Source organism: Cicer arietinum, chromosome 1 (genome assembly GCF_000331145.2).
Source record: "Cicer arietinum cultivar CDC Frontier isolate Library 1 chromosome 1, Cicar.CDCFrontier_v2.0, whole genome shotgun sequence".
NCBI classification, from domain to species: Eukaryota; Viridiplantae; Streptophyta; class Magnoliopsida; order Fabales; family Fabaceae; genus Cicer; species Cicer arietinum.
The window spans coordinates 13,767,900-13,788,799 of record NC_021160.2 but is presented as its reverse complement, the minus strand read 5'-3'; the positions used below and the strand labels follow the sequence as shown (position 1 = coordinate 13,788,799).

Below are 20,900 nucleotides of genomic sequence, written 5' to 3'. Positions count from 1 at the left end.
CGTTTCATAAGGACGAAAAAATCACATGAATAGCAAGATTAGGTTTTCAGTTCGTATAATTAACTGACCCAATGAATCCAATAGCAACAGAAATGAGCCACTGCTTCCAATTAAGCCTGGTAGTTGTAGTGAACTTCCCGAGAAATTCAACGATGATAACCTGAAGAAGAGTAGAAATCGTATGGTGGTGCTAAAAATATTTTACAGATAAAGCTAAACAACAACAGAAGATCTGACAAGACTAACCTGAAGCACAACAGTGAAGGCTATTATCCCCATAAAGAGGTAGTTTTTCGTGACTCCTTTAAAAATGTTGAATTCATCTGGCTTACGTGCATTAAATTCATTAAATATCTGCAGTTTTTAAAGCATATTTCCTTTGTTATCAATCAGGTGCAAAATGAATTAAGCATAGCAATATCCCATGTCATAACCTTTTTCTGACATGAAAAAGTATTTAGCAGAATTAAAAGGAGGAAGATAGCAACTTACTTGACAGATAACAAATGCATTAAAGATCAAAGTGTTCTTTTCTTTGGTTGCGTGTTCAGTCTGCTCATGCTCCAGACCTAGTATGGAGATACCTCGGAAATTGAGAACAAGCAAGACAGACACTTGATATATCGCCTGAAAAGTTCCAATTATTATTAATAAGTTAGATTCAGAAGAAAATGTTTGACATCAACAGCAGTAACGGTGAAGTAAGAAAGTATTGTTTTAAAATCATTTAGCAGGATGATTTTGGATAAGCCAACATACAAGTTTCAACCATATTCAACAAAATACCAAACAGGAATACTAATAAATGAGAAACAGAATCCACCTGTATCAGCAAATTCCGCCACATAATATTTGTTATGAGAGGTTCTCTGAAAAGCATAGAAAACATGTCAACTACATCTCAAAAAAATCCAAGCATATAGCCATTGCATCTATTATTTTGAGCAATACGGCAAACTAAAAAAAAAAAGGACGTCATTACGGTTACACTATGTAAATACATGCATGCATCCACAAATGATATTGGCCTATTACTCACAAATGCATTCAGCAAATGCATGAACACAATTCAGCCTTCAGCAGTAGCTCTGTGGCTAAGGGGAACTGTTTTTTTCTCCGAAGAGAGATTGAGTAACCACACCAAATTGATTTTATTTCAATAGGTTATTCCAACATTTTTCCATTACACGGAAGATATTTCCAAATTTATTTTTCTACTAAAATAGCACAAAAATTTGAAACAGAACAAGAATTGGATTTCTCAACAGTATTGAACCAATTTTCCAAATTTTTAAAGCACTGTGTAACCCAAGAGTAACATGAAATAAATATCATGATTCAGAGTAGTAATAATCAGAAAAATTAAAAAATGTGACCTTCGACCCACAGGAGACCGATCCATTAGGTGATCAGTTGGTGGTTCAGTTGCCAAGGCTAGTGCTCCTAGAGTATCCATGATAAGATTTACCCAGAGAAGCTGTAAAAAAAGTAACAGATAATAAAAACAAATTGATAAGAATCTCCAAAATAAATAAGCAAGCCAAGCCACAGGGCGACAAAGAGAGAGTATACCTGCACTGCATTCAGGGGAACTTCACCAGAGGAAACTGCAGCAACAACATTTATAACAAGAGCTGCCACATTGACTGTCAGCTGAAACTGGATAAATTTCTGAATATTTGCATAAACAGATCGTCCCCATCTGACAACCTAAATTTGCAGAAAACCATGAAAGTCATTACCAGCTAAGCTTCAAATATCAATTTATAACCAATTTAAGAAAATATCAAAACTATGCAAATATGTAATGCACATCAGTTTTCAACATACCCTTCAATTCCAGTTGATATTGGAAAACTACTTTTGAACTTCTATTAGTAACATATAACTTTTCAAGATGCTTTTAAGAGCCAAAGCTCGTCATTCATTGCGAATAAATTAAATCCCCTACAAACTTACATTACATGCATGCAAGCGTGTGTGCACACTCAAATACAAAAGGATTCTAACCTTCACAACTGAAGCAAAGTTGTCATCCAAAATAATGATATCAGAGCTCTCTTTGGCAACTTCTGTACCTTGAATACCCATTGCAAGACCTATATCCGCCTATATACCAAAAAGCAGATAATTACCAACACATAAAATAAAACCTATCTAACTTCATTACAACAAAAAATCCCTACATTTAAATGTAGTAGTAGTAGATGTCATGAACTAACTATTCCAAAAGCATAAGCTCTAAGATGAAACCACAATAACGGAATGAAACTATTGAAAGGTTCTACATTTAACAATATATTCAAACTATTGAAATTTGGAGAACACAATATAATCTGTACACATAATCTGTGTACATTCTACAACAACATAAGATAGAAAAAGCAATCACAATCACATAAACTTGTTTTATGTACCATCTCAGTTATCGTCATCATTGTATTGTGTACTTAAAACTAGAGATATAACAAACAAATAAAAGCCCAAAAAAACATAGTTATACAAACCTCATGAAGTGCAGGGGCATCATTCGTTCCATCCCCTGTTACAGCCACAACATGGCCCTTCCTCCTCAATGCTTGTACTAACAATAGTTTGTCATTGGGAGATGACCTTCCCATAACCTGTAACAGAATATTTGTATTCATAATGAACATTTAAAAAGTATAACAATAAGAGCACAAGAACAAGAATGCCATGATAGCTGGACTTTACCAATATTGTATCTGCAATTTCTTCTCTCTCTGCATCTGACAATGCACGAAATGTTTTTCCTTCAACGACACTTCGTTCTGTAGCGTCAGCATACGAACCAAGTATTCCACATTCCACAGCAATTGCTTTTGCAGTTTTGACATTGTCACCGGTGACCATCTTTACCTAGAATCCGAAGCCCAAACAATGAAGTTAAAAAATGATATATATAAAAAACTGCTTACGGAATTTTTCGTATTTCAGAGGATCAATTTGTAAACAATTGAACGTGTTTAGTTTAATAATATAGAATTGGGTCCTCAAAATCTAAGATCAAATTAAAGAAATAAAAATGTGTGCAATCTGCTCTCCATCTCCGTCCTTCTCCGGCCTCCTCATCCCACTTATTATTTTTCATTTTATTTTCATTTTACTAGCAACGAGACCCACTTTCCTTCTGTCTGCAAACCATGCACTAAACAGAGTATGTGAAATTGGTTATTGGTTCTGCAGTCTGCTTGAGCTTTCTAGGTTAGTTTCTGTTAGCTATTCCAGCCAAGCATAACTGACAGAGTGATAGTAACAGATAGTATCAAATTTGGTTATGGGGTCTGACAAAGTTCTGTTATTTAAAATTTTAACTTCTAGAAGATTCTGTACACTATATATGCCATTGATTAGACAATGTAGCTGAGAAGAGAGTCATAATCAAAATTCAGTTTCTATTACATTCTTCAATTCTCTGAGACTTCTATTTAGACTCATGAAAAGAACCATGGTCATAACGCATATACTCCTCTATCTTCATTTCACCACAACAAATCCAATATGCTCTATTTTCATTTTACCACAGCAGCAGCCTGATTATGTTTTCTGATCTTTCATTTCTTCTCTATTTGCAGAAGCCCATATAGAACCCCCATGCTCATTATCTATATCTCCGTTTCTTCTTGCTTTACATGATTTGTGACAGTTGTAGTAAGTTTGATAAGATAGAAAACATTTTTAATATAAACGGCTAGAGTTATATTAGTTGTATTATGCAAGACATATTGAACATTTCACAATTTTAATATGGCTTGCATACATCTCATTCACAGCACCACTATCACGCCATTGATCACACTTTGAAATGAAAACTAAACATGTTAAACAATAAGCATATTTTGGGACCAAAATAAGAGATTTATAATACCTTAACCCCAGCTTTTTGGCAAAGCTGTACTGACTCTTTGACACCAGGTCGACAAGGATCCTGCATTTCAACACACAAAGGAAATACAAAAATTATTCAAAAGCCATATAAATTTAACCAGTGGAAGCAAATTCCCGAGTCGAATGCCGTCAGAAACTATAAATTATCAACTATGTTTCTTTGTGAAGTCTAAAGATAGACAGCCCTTTGCAAGTTATAGATAGAAAATGCTCAAAATAATAATGTCAAGAGCAAGGAGAAAGGCACAACAAATAAAATAAACTATCATAAAATTATCTGCTGCCCCCGAAGTACTGAGTACAGAAAGTATGCAACAAGTGTAAAAGCAATCCAGGCATGAATGGTAAGTAGCTTCAACTTCAAATCAGAGAAAGAAAAAAAACCAGGAGTATAATAGCATACATAAATAGAAAAGGAGTAACGAAGATGACAATGATAGAAAAGTTTCTAATGAAAATGCGAACCTTGATGCCAACAATAGCTAGTAAAACAAGTTCATCATCTGGCAAAGACCATTGAGCAAGTAGGTCCTCATTATTTGGAACTTTCTCCTTCTCATACGATCTATATGCAATGGCAACACAACGCAGACTATCAGCAGCCATGTTTTCAATAGCTTCTCTGAAAGAAGTCATCTGCAAGCCCAGAAAATTATACTCAGACCTTTTACCAAAAAAAATAAATAAATAATTGCTGTTTCGTATCAAGAGGACCGTCAAAACATCTAAATATATAGTAATTGGGTTGCTTTGTCCTGTTCATTTACATCTTTCAAAATTATCTGGTCACAGGAAAAATTATACATTTGATGATTCCATGAAATGGAAAAATACAAAAAAAAACGGACAGAAGATTGGGGGGAAGATGTCTACTGGGAAAGAGAGAAAACTGAAACAATTTTTTTAAGAAAATGCCATTACCTAACCATTAATTTGCAAATTAAGATTTTTACAGAAGTCATTATCCAACCACATGATGCTACTATGTATTGAGATAGTGGTAAGAGAGAAAGAAACAGCGAGAGTGGTTATTATTGCATGTTCTGAATCTGTATATACAACAAGCAGAACAACATATCTATCGAGGTTCATGCTTTGTAAGATACTTATCAGCTAAACGAGCTGCCATTAATTGATTCAGTTGCAGTTAGCTACAGCAGCTAATGTTTCTACAACTATCTAGTCTAATCAGGAAAAATATAGACTTAATAATCAGATAAGCCAGATGCACAATGCTACAAATTGGAGAGTCTAGTATGAAATGCAATGTAGTAGCTGAGTATTACTAATTGCTATACCATGCTTTACAAGGGCTTTGAGTGGTGTATTGAATTGAGATTCTAGCATGCTTTTGAACTGTTTAATGATCAACAATGTTATCAATCCCAGGATGCAGACGGCCTACCCCAAAAACACAGGATGGCTGCTGCTATTATTATTATGATTATTATTAGAGTGGAGATCCGTCAACTCTAGGAGTAAGTCTTGCTTGAGTTACTCATCTTAACATCTCTTTGTAGACATTAAATCTAATTAATCTAACCGTCAAATTAATCGTTCTTATTGAGTAGATCAAATATGTAAATTTGTATAGAATTTTAATAGTATTTGATACTTTATCAAGTAAGTTCAATTCTATATACTTTTTAAAATACAAGTAAAATATTGATGATAAGATCCTAAAGCTACACATATCTAATTTTTGTAATTTTTGGTATGCATGATCGTTAAAGTATACTAAACATTGAACGGCTTGATTGATGAAATTTAATGGCTACAAAGAAATATTAAGCAGAGTAACTCAAGCAAGAGTTATTATTATTATTATCATCATCGTCGTCATTACTAATTTAGTACTTTAGTCCAATAACATGTAGTTATAGTTTTTCAAACCTTCTCCTCATCCATCTCCATCAACTGGTCATTTGTATCAATATACCCTGTACAGCAGGCTAGAACAATCTCAGCAGCACCTTTCCAATGTATATGAACATCAGAGTCAGCCTGCAAAAAAGTACAAACTACATCATTTGGCAGATGTAAGAAATCATTATGCTATGTATTTGCGACCTAATATTTCCAGTGTGTCTTCAAAGGACGTAAAATATCTACATAATTAAATTAAAATGCCAATAAGATAGTACCGTCTGTATTGCAACTCCGCCTCTTTTTTTCTCGGAATTGAATGGAAAGACATGAATAATTGATGATTCTGACCGAGCAGTCGCAAAATTCATTCCGACCTAAGATTCGATGCAACAGTCACAAGTAGTTGTAAGCACATGCATCAACCAGAAAAATTCGGGAAAAAACAGCAATTCAAAAACAGACCTGTATTGCCCAATGTAAAATTGCCTTCTCTGTTGGTGATCCAGAAACCTCAACATCATTGCCACCCTGTACAGGACAATAGTATGCAATAAGTAATTGAACCAGCTAACTTTCTGCTGATAAGAGTTTTTCTGGAGGGAGGACAGCACATGAAAATTAATTCAGGCATACCTCAGGGACATAAACGCTTCCATTAGTGTTCTGTGCAACTCCTTCAATGAGTAGAGAGCGTAGCTTAGGAGAGCTCTCCAACTGGTGAGGAGGATCAATCTTCGTGCCCCCGGCGTAAACCTCAACAATAGTCATCTGTCTCGGAATTCATAAAAATCAAGAATTTGTGAAAATCTTCGATACAGATAGAAATATATGCCAACATAAATGAACTCCCACAAGATATAAACCAAAGTTTTATTGGATATCACAACACATTGATAGAATAGTAGACATTTAAAACTCTTCATTTCTAGTAATGTATTGTATAAGATTGCAAGCAAGAAAGCCACTAAAGTGGAAAACATTTGCAAGGAGTACTCTCCAACAAGTTTATGTAACTTGTCATAAAGAATTATCAAGTAAATCAATGGTTCAAATACTGCATCACAACCAACCTTATTCATAGTCAATGTGCCAGTCTTATCACTGCATATGGTTGTAGCAGAGCCCATTGTCTCACACGCAGAGAGCCTCCTCACCTACAATTCAATGTACTATGTTACTTGTGTAGTCATGTCAAAATCCAGTCAAAGCACAACCATCAATTAGCATACCAAAGCTTTATCTGCCATCATTTTTCTCATTGAGTAGGCAAGTCTGTAACAAAATTAACGGGAAATATGTGTAAGGACTAATAAGATATGAGAGTGGGAGATTGAGTAAGAGCCGAAAAAACTATATTACACATCTGAAAGAGAATAAAATACTACTAAACAGAAAAACGGAATACTAAGCAGCAACCATATATTCTATATATTGGACCCAGCATTGCATCATTGTTTACCAAAATATGACCACTGAAAGTATTAACAGAGCAATCATAGAGCAATCATAATTGTTGAAGTTGTGGGATTTTAGAGAAAAAGAGGAGAGAAAATAATAAGGGTTTAAATATTATTGATAATAGCTTTATGCTAACTTGATTACAAAAGATTCAATACTAATTTCTATTTATAAAGAAACATAGACTTAATCCTAAACCAGGAACAGATCATAATAATAGAGATATTCTAAGATATCTCTATGATTATAAATTGATCATAGGAAATAACTCAAGATACTCTAATATAATATAAAATATGTTATAAGATATTTTTCAATATTCTAAAAGTGGATGGAAAGGCAACTTAGGGATGCAGGTGAAGTCGGAGAGAATTGCTATAAATATAGCCTAGCCAGATAGCCGGAATGATCATCAGCATGAGAGAAATTTATGGCAAACAATTGAACGAAGCAAGGTTTGTTCTTCTAAAAAACTGCATTTGGAAGCTTCAAACCAATAATATTAGAGACTCAATAATTAAACTTGAAAATACTTCAAGGAGAGAGCGGCATGCTTCAGGGAGAGAAATGCAAGGCCAGTACATCTGGGACAAAGATGGGGCCAGTGCATCTACGACAAATTGCCAAGATAAAGTGAGTCATGAAAATAAAAGACATCGTCAGAATAACCATCAATCGAAGAAGACGTCATCACTAATATGATTCATATGTGGAAAAAGGGACACCACCAAAGTAATTGTCGATGGGAATATAAGTCACTGTTATAATCAATTAGTAACAACTAAATTGCATGACAAACACCAAACAAGAAGCAACGCGACTCTAATGAAACGAAACCATGGTCAATCAAAGGAGTGAGAAAATGCACCCAAAACAGGAGAGACAACAGTTGTTTGAACAAAGACGCATATTTTTCGTTGATCAAAATTTGAAAGTAAGGGCAGATATGAAAATAGGAAGAAAAATCCAATCTAGACGACTGAAACATTGTGCCAGAAGGCGGACAGACGCGCCAAAGCTCGAGGCTGTTGGCGGCAACGCGTGGACTGAACATAGAAGATCTTTAAGGCACAAGAGCGCGCGTGAAGCAACTTTTGGAATAAAAAATCTGAGTTGTGTAGATTGGGAGATTCCGCACACAATAAAAGTTGTTGTGTCGGAAAACTTACTGGAAAACTTTTCCAACAGCGACAACAGATGGAAGGCAGCAGTAGATGACAGATCTTGAAGATAGTAGGTGTAACTGTTGCCCGAAACTAGAATACGAGCGAAGATTCGAAATCGCGAGGTTGAGGCGCGATTGAACGACCAAGCAGCAACTGAGAGGCGTCAAAACGCGCTGTCACACGCTGTGGAGATGGCGGCGCATGAGATCTACTCGCAAGAGAGATTAGCAGCGCGTGAGAGCGCATTTGATGGCTTTTGACGACGCGCTTTCGGACATGACCTGATCTGGAGATGACAATGTTGTTCGCAGAAAAATTTGCCAGAAATAGTGGCGGCGACAGTAGCGAACTGAACAGAAAACGAGTGAAACGTGTTGAAATGTTGAAAAAGAGAAACTATGATTATATTCCCTAACTGTTGGAAACTCGGCAGGGAATAGCGGCGGGATCGTTGAAGGAGGATCGAAATAGGCTCTGATACCATGTTGAAGTCGTAGGATTTTAGAGAAAATGAGGAGAGAAAATAATAAGGGTTTGAATATTATTGATAATAGCTTTATGCTAACTTGATTTCAAAATACTCAATACTAATCTCTATTTATAGAGAAACATGACTTAATCCTAGATCAGGAACAAATCATAATAATAAAGAGAGATATTTTAAGATATCTCTATGATTATAAATTGATCATAAGAAATAACTCAAGATACTCTAATATAATATAAAAGATATTATAAGATATTTTCTAATATTCTATCAATAATGAAAGACAAGAACCATGGCAAATTTATCACAATCTGCAATGACACTAATGTTAAAATACGGTCCATTAAGACTTCGCGAAAACAGACGAAATAAAACTAGATGCATGGACCAGAATTATAATACTTACGTTAAAGTGACTGCAAGTGGGAGTCCCTCAGGCACTGCAACAACTACAATAGTGACCTAAAAACTCAATGGGTTACAATCACATTACAGATATTAAATTTTTAAACCAATGAAATTAATAAATATGGTTGAGCAACTTTAACTGCACCAAGCATGCTCTGGAAATCTAGTATTTATCAAGGTACCTACCGCAACAGTTATTATCTTAATTGCTCCATCAACAGCATCCCGAACTCTAGTCTTGCCTGCTACAAATTGTTTCGTCCCATTAGCATTCTCAGTATGCCCAGAGAAATATCTGATAACAAGTTTCCACTTCAGAGATATGCAAAACAACACCGTTGTTGACTCAAGCTAAGAAAACATGGCAAACATGAGACAGCAACTAATTACCTGGCCAGTAGCACAATCAGGACAAGAACAGCAACACTGAGTCCAACAATACCAATGAAGGTGGCTACACCATTTAAGCGGACCTATATTGAGAACTAAAAAGGGTAAGGGTAATTGAATTATAAGAAACAAAAGAGCACAGCCTGAAACCACAACTAAGAAGAAGACCTGCAAAGGTGTTTCTTCACCAGTATCTTCTGAAATACTAGCCATTAGAAGGCCCCACTCGGTATTGATTCCAACACCTGTTACCTGCAAAAACATATAAACCAGTGGGGGTAAAAACACCAAACATGCATTTTTTATCTTTAAAACAGATCTTTTTAATCTATAAAACAGATTGGACAAAAGTAAGAAAATAAAAACAATCAATTAGATATATTGAATTATTGGGAGAACTTCCGCACAAATCAATTCAAATCTTAACAATTTCAATTTCTCTACGACTCAATTGTTTTCACTTTTCACATTAGAAATCAAATTCTGACAAAAACCCTTCCAGAATAACATGCATCAAATGCATAATCAACATCATTTACAAAAAATTACAAACAAAAAAATTATTCAAATATAATGAATGAATAGTCTGGTATTAATCAAGTCTGAAATACTTCGCCAGTTAGTGCACAATTTCTTTGCCCTTTAAAAAATTATCACCCACCCTTCCAGCAAAGCAGCTATTACATGCCCTTTGAAAACTCTGACATAAATTAAATTAAGACAGTGTAAACTTAAAAGAAAAAGTAAGGAAATAGGAAGTCTAACTTACCAGCATAGTGCCACTGCCATCTGCAACCTTACACCCAGACATCAGAAAGGGATCCTTAGAATCCTTATGGACCTGCAAAACCAAAATTAGTTAGTTACAATCAAGGAATATTTTCAAATTCTGACAATGTTAAAAGGAGTGCTTACAATTTTGCTCTCCCCTGTCATGCTTGACTCATCAATTGAAAGAGAGTGACCAGTGATGAGAATTCCATCAGCAGGGACCTAGAAAGAGCAGAAAACTTAAAAACAAAAAGGAAATGTAATAGTTAAGTATTAAGTATTAAAAGCAAAACAACAAATGAAAAATATCATATACCTGGTTACCAATATTAAGGGGTATAACATCCCCAACAACAAGGTCATATATTGAGATCTCAACCCTTCTACCACCTCTAATAACCTTCTCATGCACAAAATCAGTTAAAAGGTTAAAACTGTGACAAGAAAATTGTTAGTGAAATATAATATAATATAATAAATATATATATATATATATATATATATAAGTCTAACAAACCATCTAAAAAAAAATAACAGTCAAAAGAAAAGACAAACCTCCAGATGTATATTTCTCTTCTCTTCATTTAGGTCTCGAAACTGAAGAGACTGCTTATAATCGCTTATAGCTACAAATTGAGGGAGAAATGATAAAAGGAAATTGGGTGACAGACTATTCAATGGAGAAATTATTTGACATCTTATTATAACAAATTCCAGTGACACCACCAAAGACTTTGTATCAAATAGGAAATTGCAAAACAAAGTCATTAAATTTGTATAAAAATCATCTATATATTATGAATTTGGCTACTCTGAAATTGGGTGACAGACTATTCAATGGCGAAATTACTTGACATCTAATTATAACAAATTCCAGCGACACCACCGAAGACTTTGTATCAAATAGGAAATTGCAAAACAAAGTGATAAAATTTGTATAAAAATCATATATACATTATGAATTTGGCTCCTCTGAAATGATTTATTCACTTTCGAGGGGAAAGAAAAACATCTAAAAACTAACTGTTGACATCTCAACACATTAATGATTTGTTATACATGTGTATGTAAATATCAATCATTGAGATTGCCATCAACATCTGAATTGCATTATTTTCCCCTCTAGAGTAAGGCCTCACTCTAAGGGATACAAATCCATGTTCCATCCATCATAAACTTTAGTACCTCATAAAGATAATATAATACCTGTAACAACAATAACAAGAATAACTGCAAAAGCAATGCTTCCCCCATCATACCATCCTTCCTTAATACCCTGCAACAGAATTATTTGTGAACGGGGTGAAGCAGAATTTTTAACATTAATTAAAAATACCACTAATCCTAAATTACAAATGGAAGGGCAGAAAATAGAAAGGATGCAACAGATAGATACATCATAAATAAGTCACCGTCTGCACCCAATCAAGTGCCAAGAATTCTGTTATAAGCCTATAACTATTTTAGGCAATCTCACCTCAGATTTTATCCCCAGTGCCAATGAAGCTGCTGCAGCTACCATTAATATAACCAAGGTCAGATCCTTGCAAGCATCCCACATAAACATCTGTTATGGCGACAAAAACAAAGACGTCACTACAATATTCCCTCAGTAAAACAGGAAAGGGGTCACTGCAATGCAAGTTGACTTGCACTACTCAGCCGCATCACCAACCCATAAAAATTAACAGGTTGACCCTTTTTAGAAAAAATATGGTAATATCAACCCATGCTGTTTCATAATGAAAGAAATTAAATTGGAAAAAATGAACAATTTGATAGGTAAAAAAGTGAATGAGATTAAGAATTTGAAACAATGAAAATTGCATTTGGGTTTGGTTTTAGAAATTTGATATTAAGGAATTTAATTTAATAAAAAAATAAACAAGTCAATCCACTCCACTTCCCACCAACGGTTAAGTAGGTTAATATATGTAACCCAACTCCCAAAAAATGACTAGTTATGCTTTGATTCAATGAGTCAAACTTGTTAACAAAGTTTGAATTATATCATATAACCATCAAATATCCAATGATTCCAATAGTCCAACACTAGAAGTGTTACCATAAAACTTCTTCCTTTCTTTCGAGGGTAATTGTTGGAACCAAATGCATTCCTCCGTCTTAGTAAGTCGGCATCATCACCATTAACTCCCTTCTCTAAATCGGTTTTCAATAAATTTGATACCCCTGCAACCTGATAGTGATTCAGAAAAAACACGTGAAATTTATGACTTTTATTATAATATTACCCAGTAAAAAAATTATTCTTGGCAAACATACCCCTCCATATTGCTGCAGAGAAGCAGTATCATGCTCCCTTGAAATCGAAGCAAGTTGCTCTGGTCCAATTGGAAATTCACCAGTAGAAGTCAAAGCAGGTTTTGTATCTCCTAACAGTGCAAAGAATTAATTTTTAATATTGAACAAGGAAAGACAAAAAAATATAAAGTTATCCATTCTGAATCAATATAATATATCAGGGCAAGTTCATTTTACATATTTAATGCTGAAAAAAAGTGCCTATTGTTACACTTTTTTTACCTTACAATCAAAATAAACTTTATTTCAGATATGATGAATGTACATTTTTGGGATACTCCCCTAACCATAAAGGTCTTGGCCCCGCCAGTCGACAAATTGGCAGACACAACCTCTCAATCTATTCTGCAATTGGGGGTTCTTCCCACATATTCTTCTCCATCCACACCTTTTATTGCATTATTATCCTCAACTTTATTCATCCAATAATTCTTCATTTCTTCTCTATTTAATGAAATCATTCCTAAAATATCCTTAAATTAATTTAGATTGCATTTTCCAATAACATCTTGTACTCCTATGAAACAAGTTTTCATGAAGGGAATTTGGAAGTAAAAAACAATTTTTTTATGCACCTTACAGATAGGTCTATACTGTTATCTCAAACAAAATATATCAAGGATCATCTGGACAAGCAGATATGGCTAATTCTAAACTGGTGTCTACGCCAATGCCTGGCAGCTGTACGCTATCTAAGTTTCAATGTCATCCCATTCCAGATTGTTACCTTTATCGCTCAATTGTTGAAGTGTTACAGTATGCTGTCATTACACACGCCTGGAGCTCCATTTCTCAGTTTATATGGTTAATAAGGTTGTGATAATCAGTCGGCATTTTATCTTTCTTCAAATCCGGTTTTTCATGAAAGGACTAAACATATAGAAGTTGATTGTCGCTTCATCAGAGATAATATCCTATCTGGCATCATTAAAACCTCTTCAATGAGCTCAAATAATCATATAGCTAATATCTTCACCAAATATCTATTTATCATCATTGATATAGTTTCCTTATTTTCCTTTCTTGAGATATTCTCTCGTATATAAATTTGCAAAAACCTCATTGTGAAATACAAGTTCATTATTCTAAACTATTCAACAACTAAATTAAACCAAGTAGTAAAGCAAAGACATTTAAAAATAATAATGAACGCCATTGAATTACTCACCACTCACGGGACCTTGCCCTTGCTCTAGCCGTTGCCCCCCAGCTGCTTTGAAAAGATACGCAGCCTGTTAAGAGAAAATGAATAATTAATACACTTCACATATGTAACATAAGCATAACAAAGAAAGTCCAATGAAGGAACTGTACTCTAATGGCTTGTGCATGCGCTCTAATCTTTCTCAGTATTTGCTTCTTCTCTTCCTCTTTTTTCAAGTCCAAGGTATAACGAAATCGACGAGAGGCATTTAGCACAAGCGCCGCTTGCTAAAAAAACACAAAAGGGATTGCTCCCATGTCACTAATAGCAATATAGAATATTCAAATGAAACTAGCTGTCATCCAAATGCAGTAAATAAGAAAACAATATTTTTAAAGTTGAAAAAAAAAGTTGGACTATCAAGAAAATGCTAGAGGATTCATCTCCATGACAAGTTCTGGTAACTTGGTTTATATTTTGTAAATTTCTTTAAGTAAAACTCATACAAAGAACTTTATCTAACTCATCATAATGGGAATAAACTACTCTTACTGTAGTAGCACCGAAAAAAGTTTAACAAAAACAAAGATGAAGTATAATACTAGTTTCTCCATAGATATCGAGTGATGTAGAACTTCAAAACAAAAAAAAAATACTTCTTTTCTCAATAGCCTAGTACCTCTTTCATCGGGAAGTAACTTTTATCAACAAGTAGTTTGGCATTCCACCCTCCAGTGGCGGATCCACTGTGTAACTAATGGGGGCTCTTGCCCCCACAAGAAAACGAAAAATCCTTTGGATAATACTATTATTTTTATTTTAAGCTGCCATAAAACCTTCTATATTTTTATTATATAGAGAGCGAACATATTTGATAATGTTGACAGTGAAAAAATCATTTAACATTTTTCAGAATATGAGATCTTGTAGAGGACAATTGCAATTTGTAGAAACCCTTATGTATTTTGAGTTTGTTTAGTCATTATAGTTATGTATTTTGTAAGAGTTAGTAATATTTTTCTTTGTTCAAAATATATATACTATTTCATTACCCCCATGAAAGGAAATTTATGCATTTGCCACTGCCACCGTCTCGATCCAAAATAGAACTTAACTAGTCAAAAGGGTTATTTCCTATTGGTAATTTCAGAATATCTCAAATTACTATATAATATCTTACCATACTTTACATTGAATCCTTAGAATATTTTAGAATATCTATATCATAAATTACAATTATTATCAAATTATTAGTTGTGAAATTGAGGAAGAAATTTGAGGCATTTGTTACCCAATTTCATAGTTTACTGCTGCATAGTTTACTGGCTTGTTTGATTGTTTCACAACGGGTTAGTCTAATTGATTATCCAGTTTGAGCTTGGATATAATACTAAATCTCAGCCTAATTATTATTGTAAAATAGGACTCTTTTAAGTATTTTCAATCAATGTTGTCAAGTTCGCTATCTTGCCTAGGATTGGGAGGGGTAGCAAAATCATAAAACGTAAGATCAGAACAAGGATTGTAAGATCCTACCAAAATAACAATCTAGTATTGGGAAGGGTTAGCAAGATCGAAACAACATAGGATCGTAACAAGTAGCGTAAGATCCAAACGAAAAATCACACACACACATATTCATGACTAATTTAAATAATTCTCCATAACAACCAATTTTTATATTTCCCATTAACTTATTTTTATCCTCCCTATTTTCCTACATAAACCCTATAATGTCAACAGCACATGACATTTTAATTTATTAAATTTATATTGTTTTTAAACAGAGAATCTCAATGTTGACAATTGCGGCGCTAACACGCGCAATAGCGGAAACGCGTTGCGGCGGCGGCTGTCTCTGCGGCACTTCTCACCGTGAAACTGCCGTCATCCGTTGCGGCAAACGCGGCTGCGAATAGCACCCTAACGCGCTGACTCTTTGCGCCAGACCTGGACTCATGACTCGCTACTCTGTTTTTACAGGTTTGTTGAATTTTTTAATTTCATTAAGGGCATTTGAGTCTTTTCGCACTCAAATGACTACTATTTTATTATTTCTTGACCTTTCTTCTTCTTGGACCTTTCATAACTGCTGCAACCCTTCTTATTCTTCCTCTGTTTTTCTGTTTTCATTTACATTCTTCTCTGTTTTTCTTCGTCCTTTCATTCTTCTTTCACTGTTTCTTCTTCACTGTTCGTTATTATTATTCTTCTGTTTTCGTTTTCGTTTTTCTTCTTTTTTATCTTCTTCCTCTGTTCTTCTTTCACCGTTCCTCCTCTGTTTTTCTTCTTCTTCTTCTTCTTCTTCTTCTTCTTCTTCTTCTTCTTCTTCTTCTTCTTCTTCTTCTTCTTCTTTCACTTTTGTTTCTGTTTTGTTTTACATCTGTTTTTTTTATGAAATATGAAGTACTATGATTACCCCTTTATTTTTGTGTATTTTATTTTTGCTATTTTTTATTATTTTTGTCTACTGTTTATATTTAATCTTTTGTCTATATACTGCTTTTTAATCTTCACAATAGCGGTCATCCCGCTATGCGCGATCCCATTTTCGGGGTGGGACGCTCCGCGCCGCTATCTGTGACTGACAACATAGATGTTGGCAAGTACAAATTGAAACTTCTCTTTGAATGGGAGAGATGAATTCCTTGTTTACTTTGCAGTTTTTTTCCCTATTACCAGTTTGTGTTAGACCAATAAACTAGTCGCAAATGCCATTCTTGCCTTTTCCCCATCCTTAATGAGAAAAAGAAAACAATTACCATTTAACTAGAGAGATTATCCTTCCTTTATTAAAACAAGTTAAGACTCACTATTTATAGTTATTAATAGCCCGCTGTAGCAGCCCATTGCAACTCAGGTTGCTACAAGATTAAGCCAATGTTTTTCAGTATCATCAGCTGTTGCAGCTGTTGGCTAGTTCCAAGGTAAAACACTCCCCTCACTCCATGTTTTCGAGTCATCAAACCCATTATTTTGGGTGCTTTGAGATTTTGGGTTTCTCTTAAGACAAGAGAACACTCAAAATTGACTCTATTTCAACTAAAGAGTCAAAGACAAAGTGTTATTTCTTTTATTTCAAGCCACTGAACCACTAAGCCAGTGTGGTTTCCTATCCAACCAACACCAACATTAGGAAATTCATTGCATCCAACTAAAACTCAGTTTGTAAAAGGAAAAATAGTGTTAGTTCTCCATTAAAATCAGCATAGAATTTGTTCAACCACAATTCCAATGGTTTCCAAATATGCACACATGCCTCTTTTCAAACATCAATGTTCTTCCTCAACCTTATTTAGAAACCAACACTATTTCATCGAATTCATATATTAAATTATATCTACAAACATCCTTCAAAATTTCAAAACAAGTACACAAGGACACTAAATCCCTATGCAGTGAACCAATTTTTAACACGAAATACAAATATCCACTCTTAGCAAACCCTAAACTATCCATAAATAGAAATCACAGCAACAATCAGTGAAACCAGATATCAAATAAATCAAAAACAAACATATAGATAAAGATAAACTAGATAAACAATAAATAAATAATAAACACATACTATAAACAAAAAAACAATCGTATTTGTGAGTGAGAGTGAGAGTGAGTGTAAGTGAGAGAAAGAGGTTAAAAACATACTCTCCACCGCTTAAGTCGATCAATAGAAGCATGCTTAGTTCTAGCAATATCAAACGGATCGGAGGAATCACCGTCGTCGACATCGGAAGAATGGCGAGACAACGGACCAGCTTCAATATCATCCTCCGCCGGATTCCGGTGAGGTGAAGAACCGTTCAGAAAACTCATCGTTCTCTAATAACAATAACTGTCGCAGGAGAGATGAAACCGTCACTCGCACTAGACAACTTCTTCGCACCAAAATATCATAACATAAACAATAATCAATTTTCTTCACTCTCACAAACAAAAAACTACTTTACTCTCTCAGTAGTAGAAACTTAAAGATGAGACATGTTTGGAAGGAAACAAATTACTCGAATTTTTCGCAGTTCTACAACCAATCACGGATTAATTGCCGTATACAGTAATCTTTACGGTTTTCGTTTTTTGTTTTTTTTTAAATTATTTTCTGAAAGTTTTAAAAACAAACAAAAGGACAAAGAGTACTAAAGCGTAATAAAATATCTCACCGACTAAAAAAGGAAAAAAAAATATTATTTTTAATTGCCTCTTATGTATTTATTATTTATATTTACTACCTCGTATAAAGTATATTTGACTCATTGCCGTGTGAGAAGGGAAAGAATCAAAGAGGTACTGTAAAGCGTGAGAGAGTAACTTACCACGAAATTAGATGAAATGAGAAAATAAAAACAATGTAGCTTCTTTTGTTCTTAGTTGTGCTTTGCTTTGGCTTTGGCTACAACAAAATTACGAGAGTAAATCCTAAAAACCTGCACCCAACACAAAAATTAAGAGAGTAAACACAAGTATAAATTTACTATTTTAGAAACCGGTAGGAATTAAACCACATTTATTATCTAATTAATTATTATTATAATAATTAATATATAAAATACTGTAATTTCTACCGCGTGCAAGTAATTATAGTGTAGATTCCCTATTTCTACTATAATGTTTTTTTTTATTCTCGCCTTGCTAAATATTCAGTTCGACATTCGATTTCATTGATATGATGATATATATGAAGAATATATATGTGCACTTATTCGCTTTGTGTAATTATTGACATTAATAAAGACGTGTTTGAATTGATTTGATTTTGAGTTAATCGATAGAGTGTGGGCTTCGTGTCTTCAATACAGGACGGGTGTAACGTGCTTTTGAATGCTTCTTTGTGCTGGCTTCATTCTTTTGCTTTTTCTCATTTCTTTGTGTATTTTTTTAATTATTATGTATTTGTAACTTGTATTTATGTAAGTGGCTTTCTTAGAAGCTTTCACGTGTCATTCCCACATAGAGACAGTTGTACCAACATAGACCGGAGCACGTTGATTAAAGCCTTTTCCAGCGGTTTTAGTTTCTATGTCGATTGTCGACCTAGATCGGAGTTGCAGCAGCACAAGAATGCGAATTTTCACTTTTGAAAATCCTACTTTTCATTTTGTTTCTTTAAAATTCTCTATTTTAAAATTAATATACTAAAATAGTTTATTTTTTAAATTTTTATAATATAATATTTTGTTTTGATTTATTTAAATTAAACTATAAAAAACTAATTAACTACTTTGCTCTTCTCCAAAAACAACATGTTAAATTATTAAATAAACGTATATTTCTAATGTGTGTATTCTAATTTTAACGTCTATCTTATTTATAATTAAATAAACGTATATTTCTGTTTTTTTTTTATAAAAAAGAAACAAAATTTGAATATATAACACAAAAAGAACATGCTAAAATTTTTAAGAGTGTTATTTAAATAATCATATTTATACTATTTATATTTTAATAAATAAAATAAACTGCAAAATACAATACCTGTCAACTATATTATAGGAGAAAGTTGTTAATTTATTTGTAATTGACGGTAAAATATAAGAAAGTTATTAAAATATTATAGCAAGTTATTTATTTTATTTTATGGTATATACAAATTTTGTTTCTTTTTAAAAAAAATATATTTATTTATAATGTTATAAATAAAATAGATGTAAGAAATTAAATGAATGACAACATTTATTATCTGGTTATAACTAAATCTCTATTTCTTTTTATTTTTTATTAATTTTAATTAATTTTATATTATTATTAATTAATTAATATTTTTTATTATTTTTTATTTTTTATTTATTGTATCAATTAATAAAATAAATATACATAGAATATCATATTTTTATCATGCGAACATGTTCTATTAATTATTTTGAACATGTTCTATTAATTATTTTTGTTTCATATTATCGCATCTTTATGATGCGACATCCTAAAAGCATTTTAATATATTAGTTTTAAAGTAAGATATTTTAAATAATAAAATTTAAAATGACATTTATATGTAAACAATTTTTTTAAACCATCAGTCATTATGAAATGGAGATAGTAGTGTATAGCATCAAAATTAAAATATATATATATATGAATTATATTTGAAATCACTGTAAATTGAAAGAAATTATAGTTGTTAGATAATGTTATTATATATTAGTAGTAAGGGTATGTTATGAAACCGTATTAACTAAAGTTTGGGTCATTCTATGTTAGATAATGTTAAATATATATACTTATTATAACCGTATTAACTAAAGTTTGAGTCATTCTATGTTATAAAATCTTAGAGTGGTTGTCTCTCTTCTTCCTCTCTCTGTTGTTCACATGGTATCAAAGAGCTTTGGTTGATTTTTGGATCTATTGTAAAGAAGAGAGAGACTATTTTGATAGGAAAGACAACCACCAAAAGAGAAAAGAGAAGAGTAACCTTATTTCAGATTTTGTTAAATCAGCCTCAGAAAAACATCGATTGCGCATTCGTTAACCATTTGATCAGGCTGATTTTTGGACAGCAAGTTTGCAACATTCAGGTCTTTGTCTTCAACGGTCGAATCGGCGAAATAATGTTTGGAGGGGGAGAAATCATGCTCGCACAGCACCAGGTTGTCTTTAATTTATTTTGTCTCTGTGATTGTGTTTGTCGTATTTTCCTGTCATTATTTGTTATGGTTGGTGCTAAGGATGATTCTCTTCAAGCTGTTAGTGTTCACCTCAATAGACAAAATTACTCTTATTGGAGTTGTGTGATGAAAATTTTTTTTATTGGAAAAGATATGTGGGGTTTTGTTGATGGAACTTCTGTTAAGCCTACAGATAAAAATGATGAAACTCAATATGCAAAAGATCTAAAAACATGGAATGTTAGTAATTCAAAAATTATTATTTGGATTAATAATTCTGTTGAGTTGTCTATAGGAGTAAAACTAGCAAAATATGATACTGCTAAAGATATTTGGGATCACTTGACACATTTGTATGTTTAGTCTAACTTTGCAAA

General features: G+C 33.2%; 1 protein-coding gene across 9 annotated transcripts in view; it reads right to left on the bottom strand.

Moving 5' to 3' along the window:
• Nucleotides 1-20,900, bottom strand: part of LOC101492361 (calcium-transporting ATPase 8, plasma membrane-type) — a 34,282-nt gene that overhangs the window by 529 nt on the left and 12,853 nt on the right. For 2 of the 9 annotated variants that reach the window (XM_027332780.2, XM_073370407.1), the window contains 33 exons: nucleotides 18,235-18,345; nucleotides 17,570-17,799; nucleotides 14,095-14,211; nucleotides 13,949-14,012; nucleotides 12,742-12,851; nucleotides 12,524-12,655; nucleotides 11,936-12,025; nucleotides 11,665-11,734; nucleotides 11,014-11,084; nucleotides 10,775-10,858; nucleotides 10,603-10,680; nucleotides 10,457-10,528; nucleotides 9,856-9,939; nucleotides 9,688-9,770; nucleotides 9,484-9,592; nucleotides 9,296-9,351; nucleotides 7,008-7,050; nucleotides 6,849-6,932; nucleotides 6,412-6,546; nucleotides 6,241-6,306; nucleotides 6,054-6,152; nucleotides 5,803-5,913; nucleotides 4,375-4,545; nucleotides 3,890-3,949; nucleotides 2,716-2,880; nucleotides 2,508-2,624; nucleotides 2,011-2,109; nucleotides 1,573-1,710; nucleotides 1,377-1,477; nucleotides 824-869; nucleotides 493-627; nucleotides 247-354; nucleotides 69-160 (listed from right to left, as the gene is read on the bottom strand). In XM_027332780.2, coding sequence (XP_027188581.1) covers nucleotides 69-160; nucleotides 247-354; nucleotides 493-627; nucleotides 824-869; nucleotides 1,377-1,477; nucleotides 1,573-1,710; nucleotides 2,011-2,109; nucleotides 2,508-2,624; nucleotides 2,716-2,880; nucleotides 3,890-3,949; nucleotides 4,375-4,545; nucleotides 5,803-5,913; nucleotides 6,054-6,152; nucleotides 6,241-6,306; nucleotides 6,412-6,546; nucleotides 6,849-6,932; nucleotides 7,008-7,050; nucleotides 9,296-9,351; nucleotides 9,484-9,592; nucleotides 9,688-9,770; nucleotides 9,856-9,939; nucleotides 10,457-10,528; nucleotides 10,603-10,680; nucleotides 10,775-10,858; nucleotides 11,014-11,084; nucleotides 11,665-11,734; nucleotides 11,936-12,025; nucleotides 12,524-12,655; nucleotides 12,742-12,851; nucleotides 13,949-14,012; nucleotides 14,095-14,211; nucleotides 17,570-17,737 — 3,158 coding nt within the window. In that variant the 5' untranslated portion in view covers nucleotides 17,738-17,799; nucleotides 18,235-18,345. Of the gene's footprint in view, nucleotides 1-68; nucleotides 161-246; nucleotides 355-492; nucleotides 628-823; nucleotides 870-1,376; nucleotides 1,478-1,572; nucleotides 1,711-2,010; nucleotides 2,110-2,507; nucleotides 2,625-2,715; nucleotides 2,881-3,889; nucleotides 3,950-4,374; nucleotides 4,546-5,802; nucleotides 5,914-6,053; nucleotides 6,153-6,240; nucleotides 6,307-6,411; nucleotides 6,547-6,848; nucleotides 6,933-7,007; nucleotides 7,051-9,295; nucleotides 9,352-9,483; nucleotides 9,593-9,687; nucleotides 9,771-9,855; nucleotides 9,940-10,456; nucleotides 10,529-10,602; nucleotides 10,681-10,774; nucleotides 10,859-11,013; nucleotides 11,085-11,664; nucleotides 11,735-11,935; nucleotides 12,026-12,523; nucleotides 12,656-12,741; nucleotides 12,852-13,948; nucleotides 14,013-14,094; nucleotides 14,212-17,569; nucleotides 17,800-18,234; nucleotides 18,346-18,483; nucleotides 18,626-20,900 lie in introns of those variants that run through there. The other 7 variants (XM_073370414.1, XM_073370417.1, XM_012718581.3 and 4 more) reach the window with 5 other exon arrangements.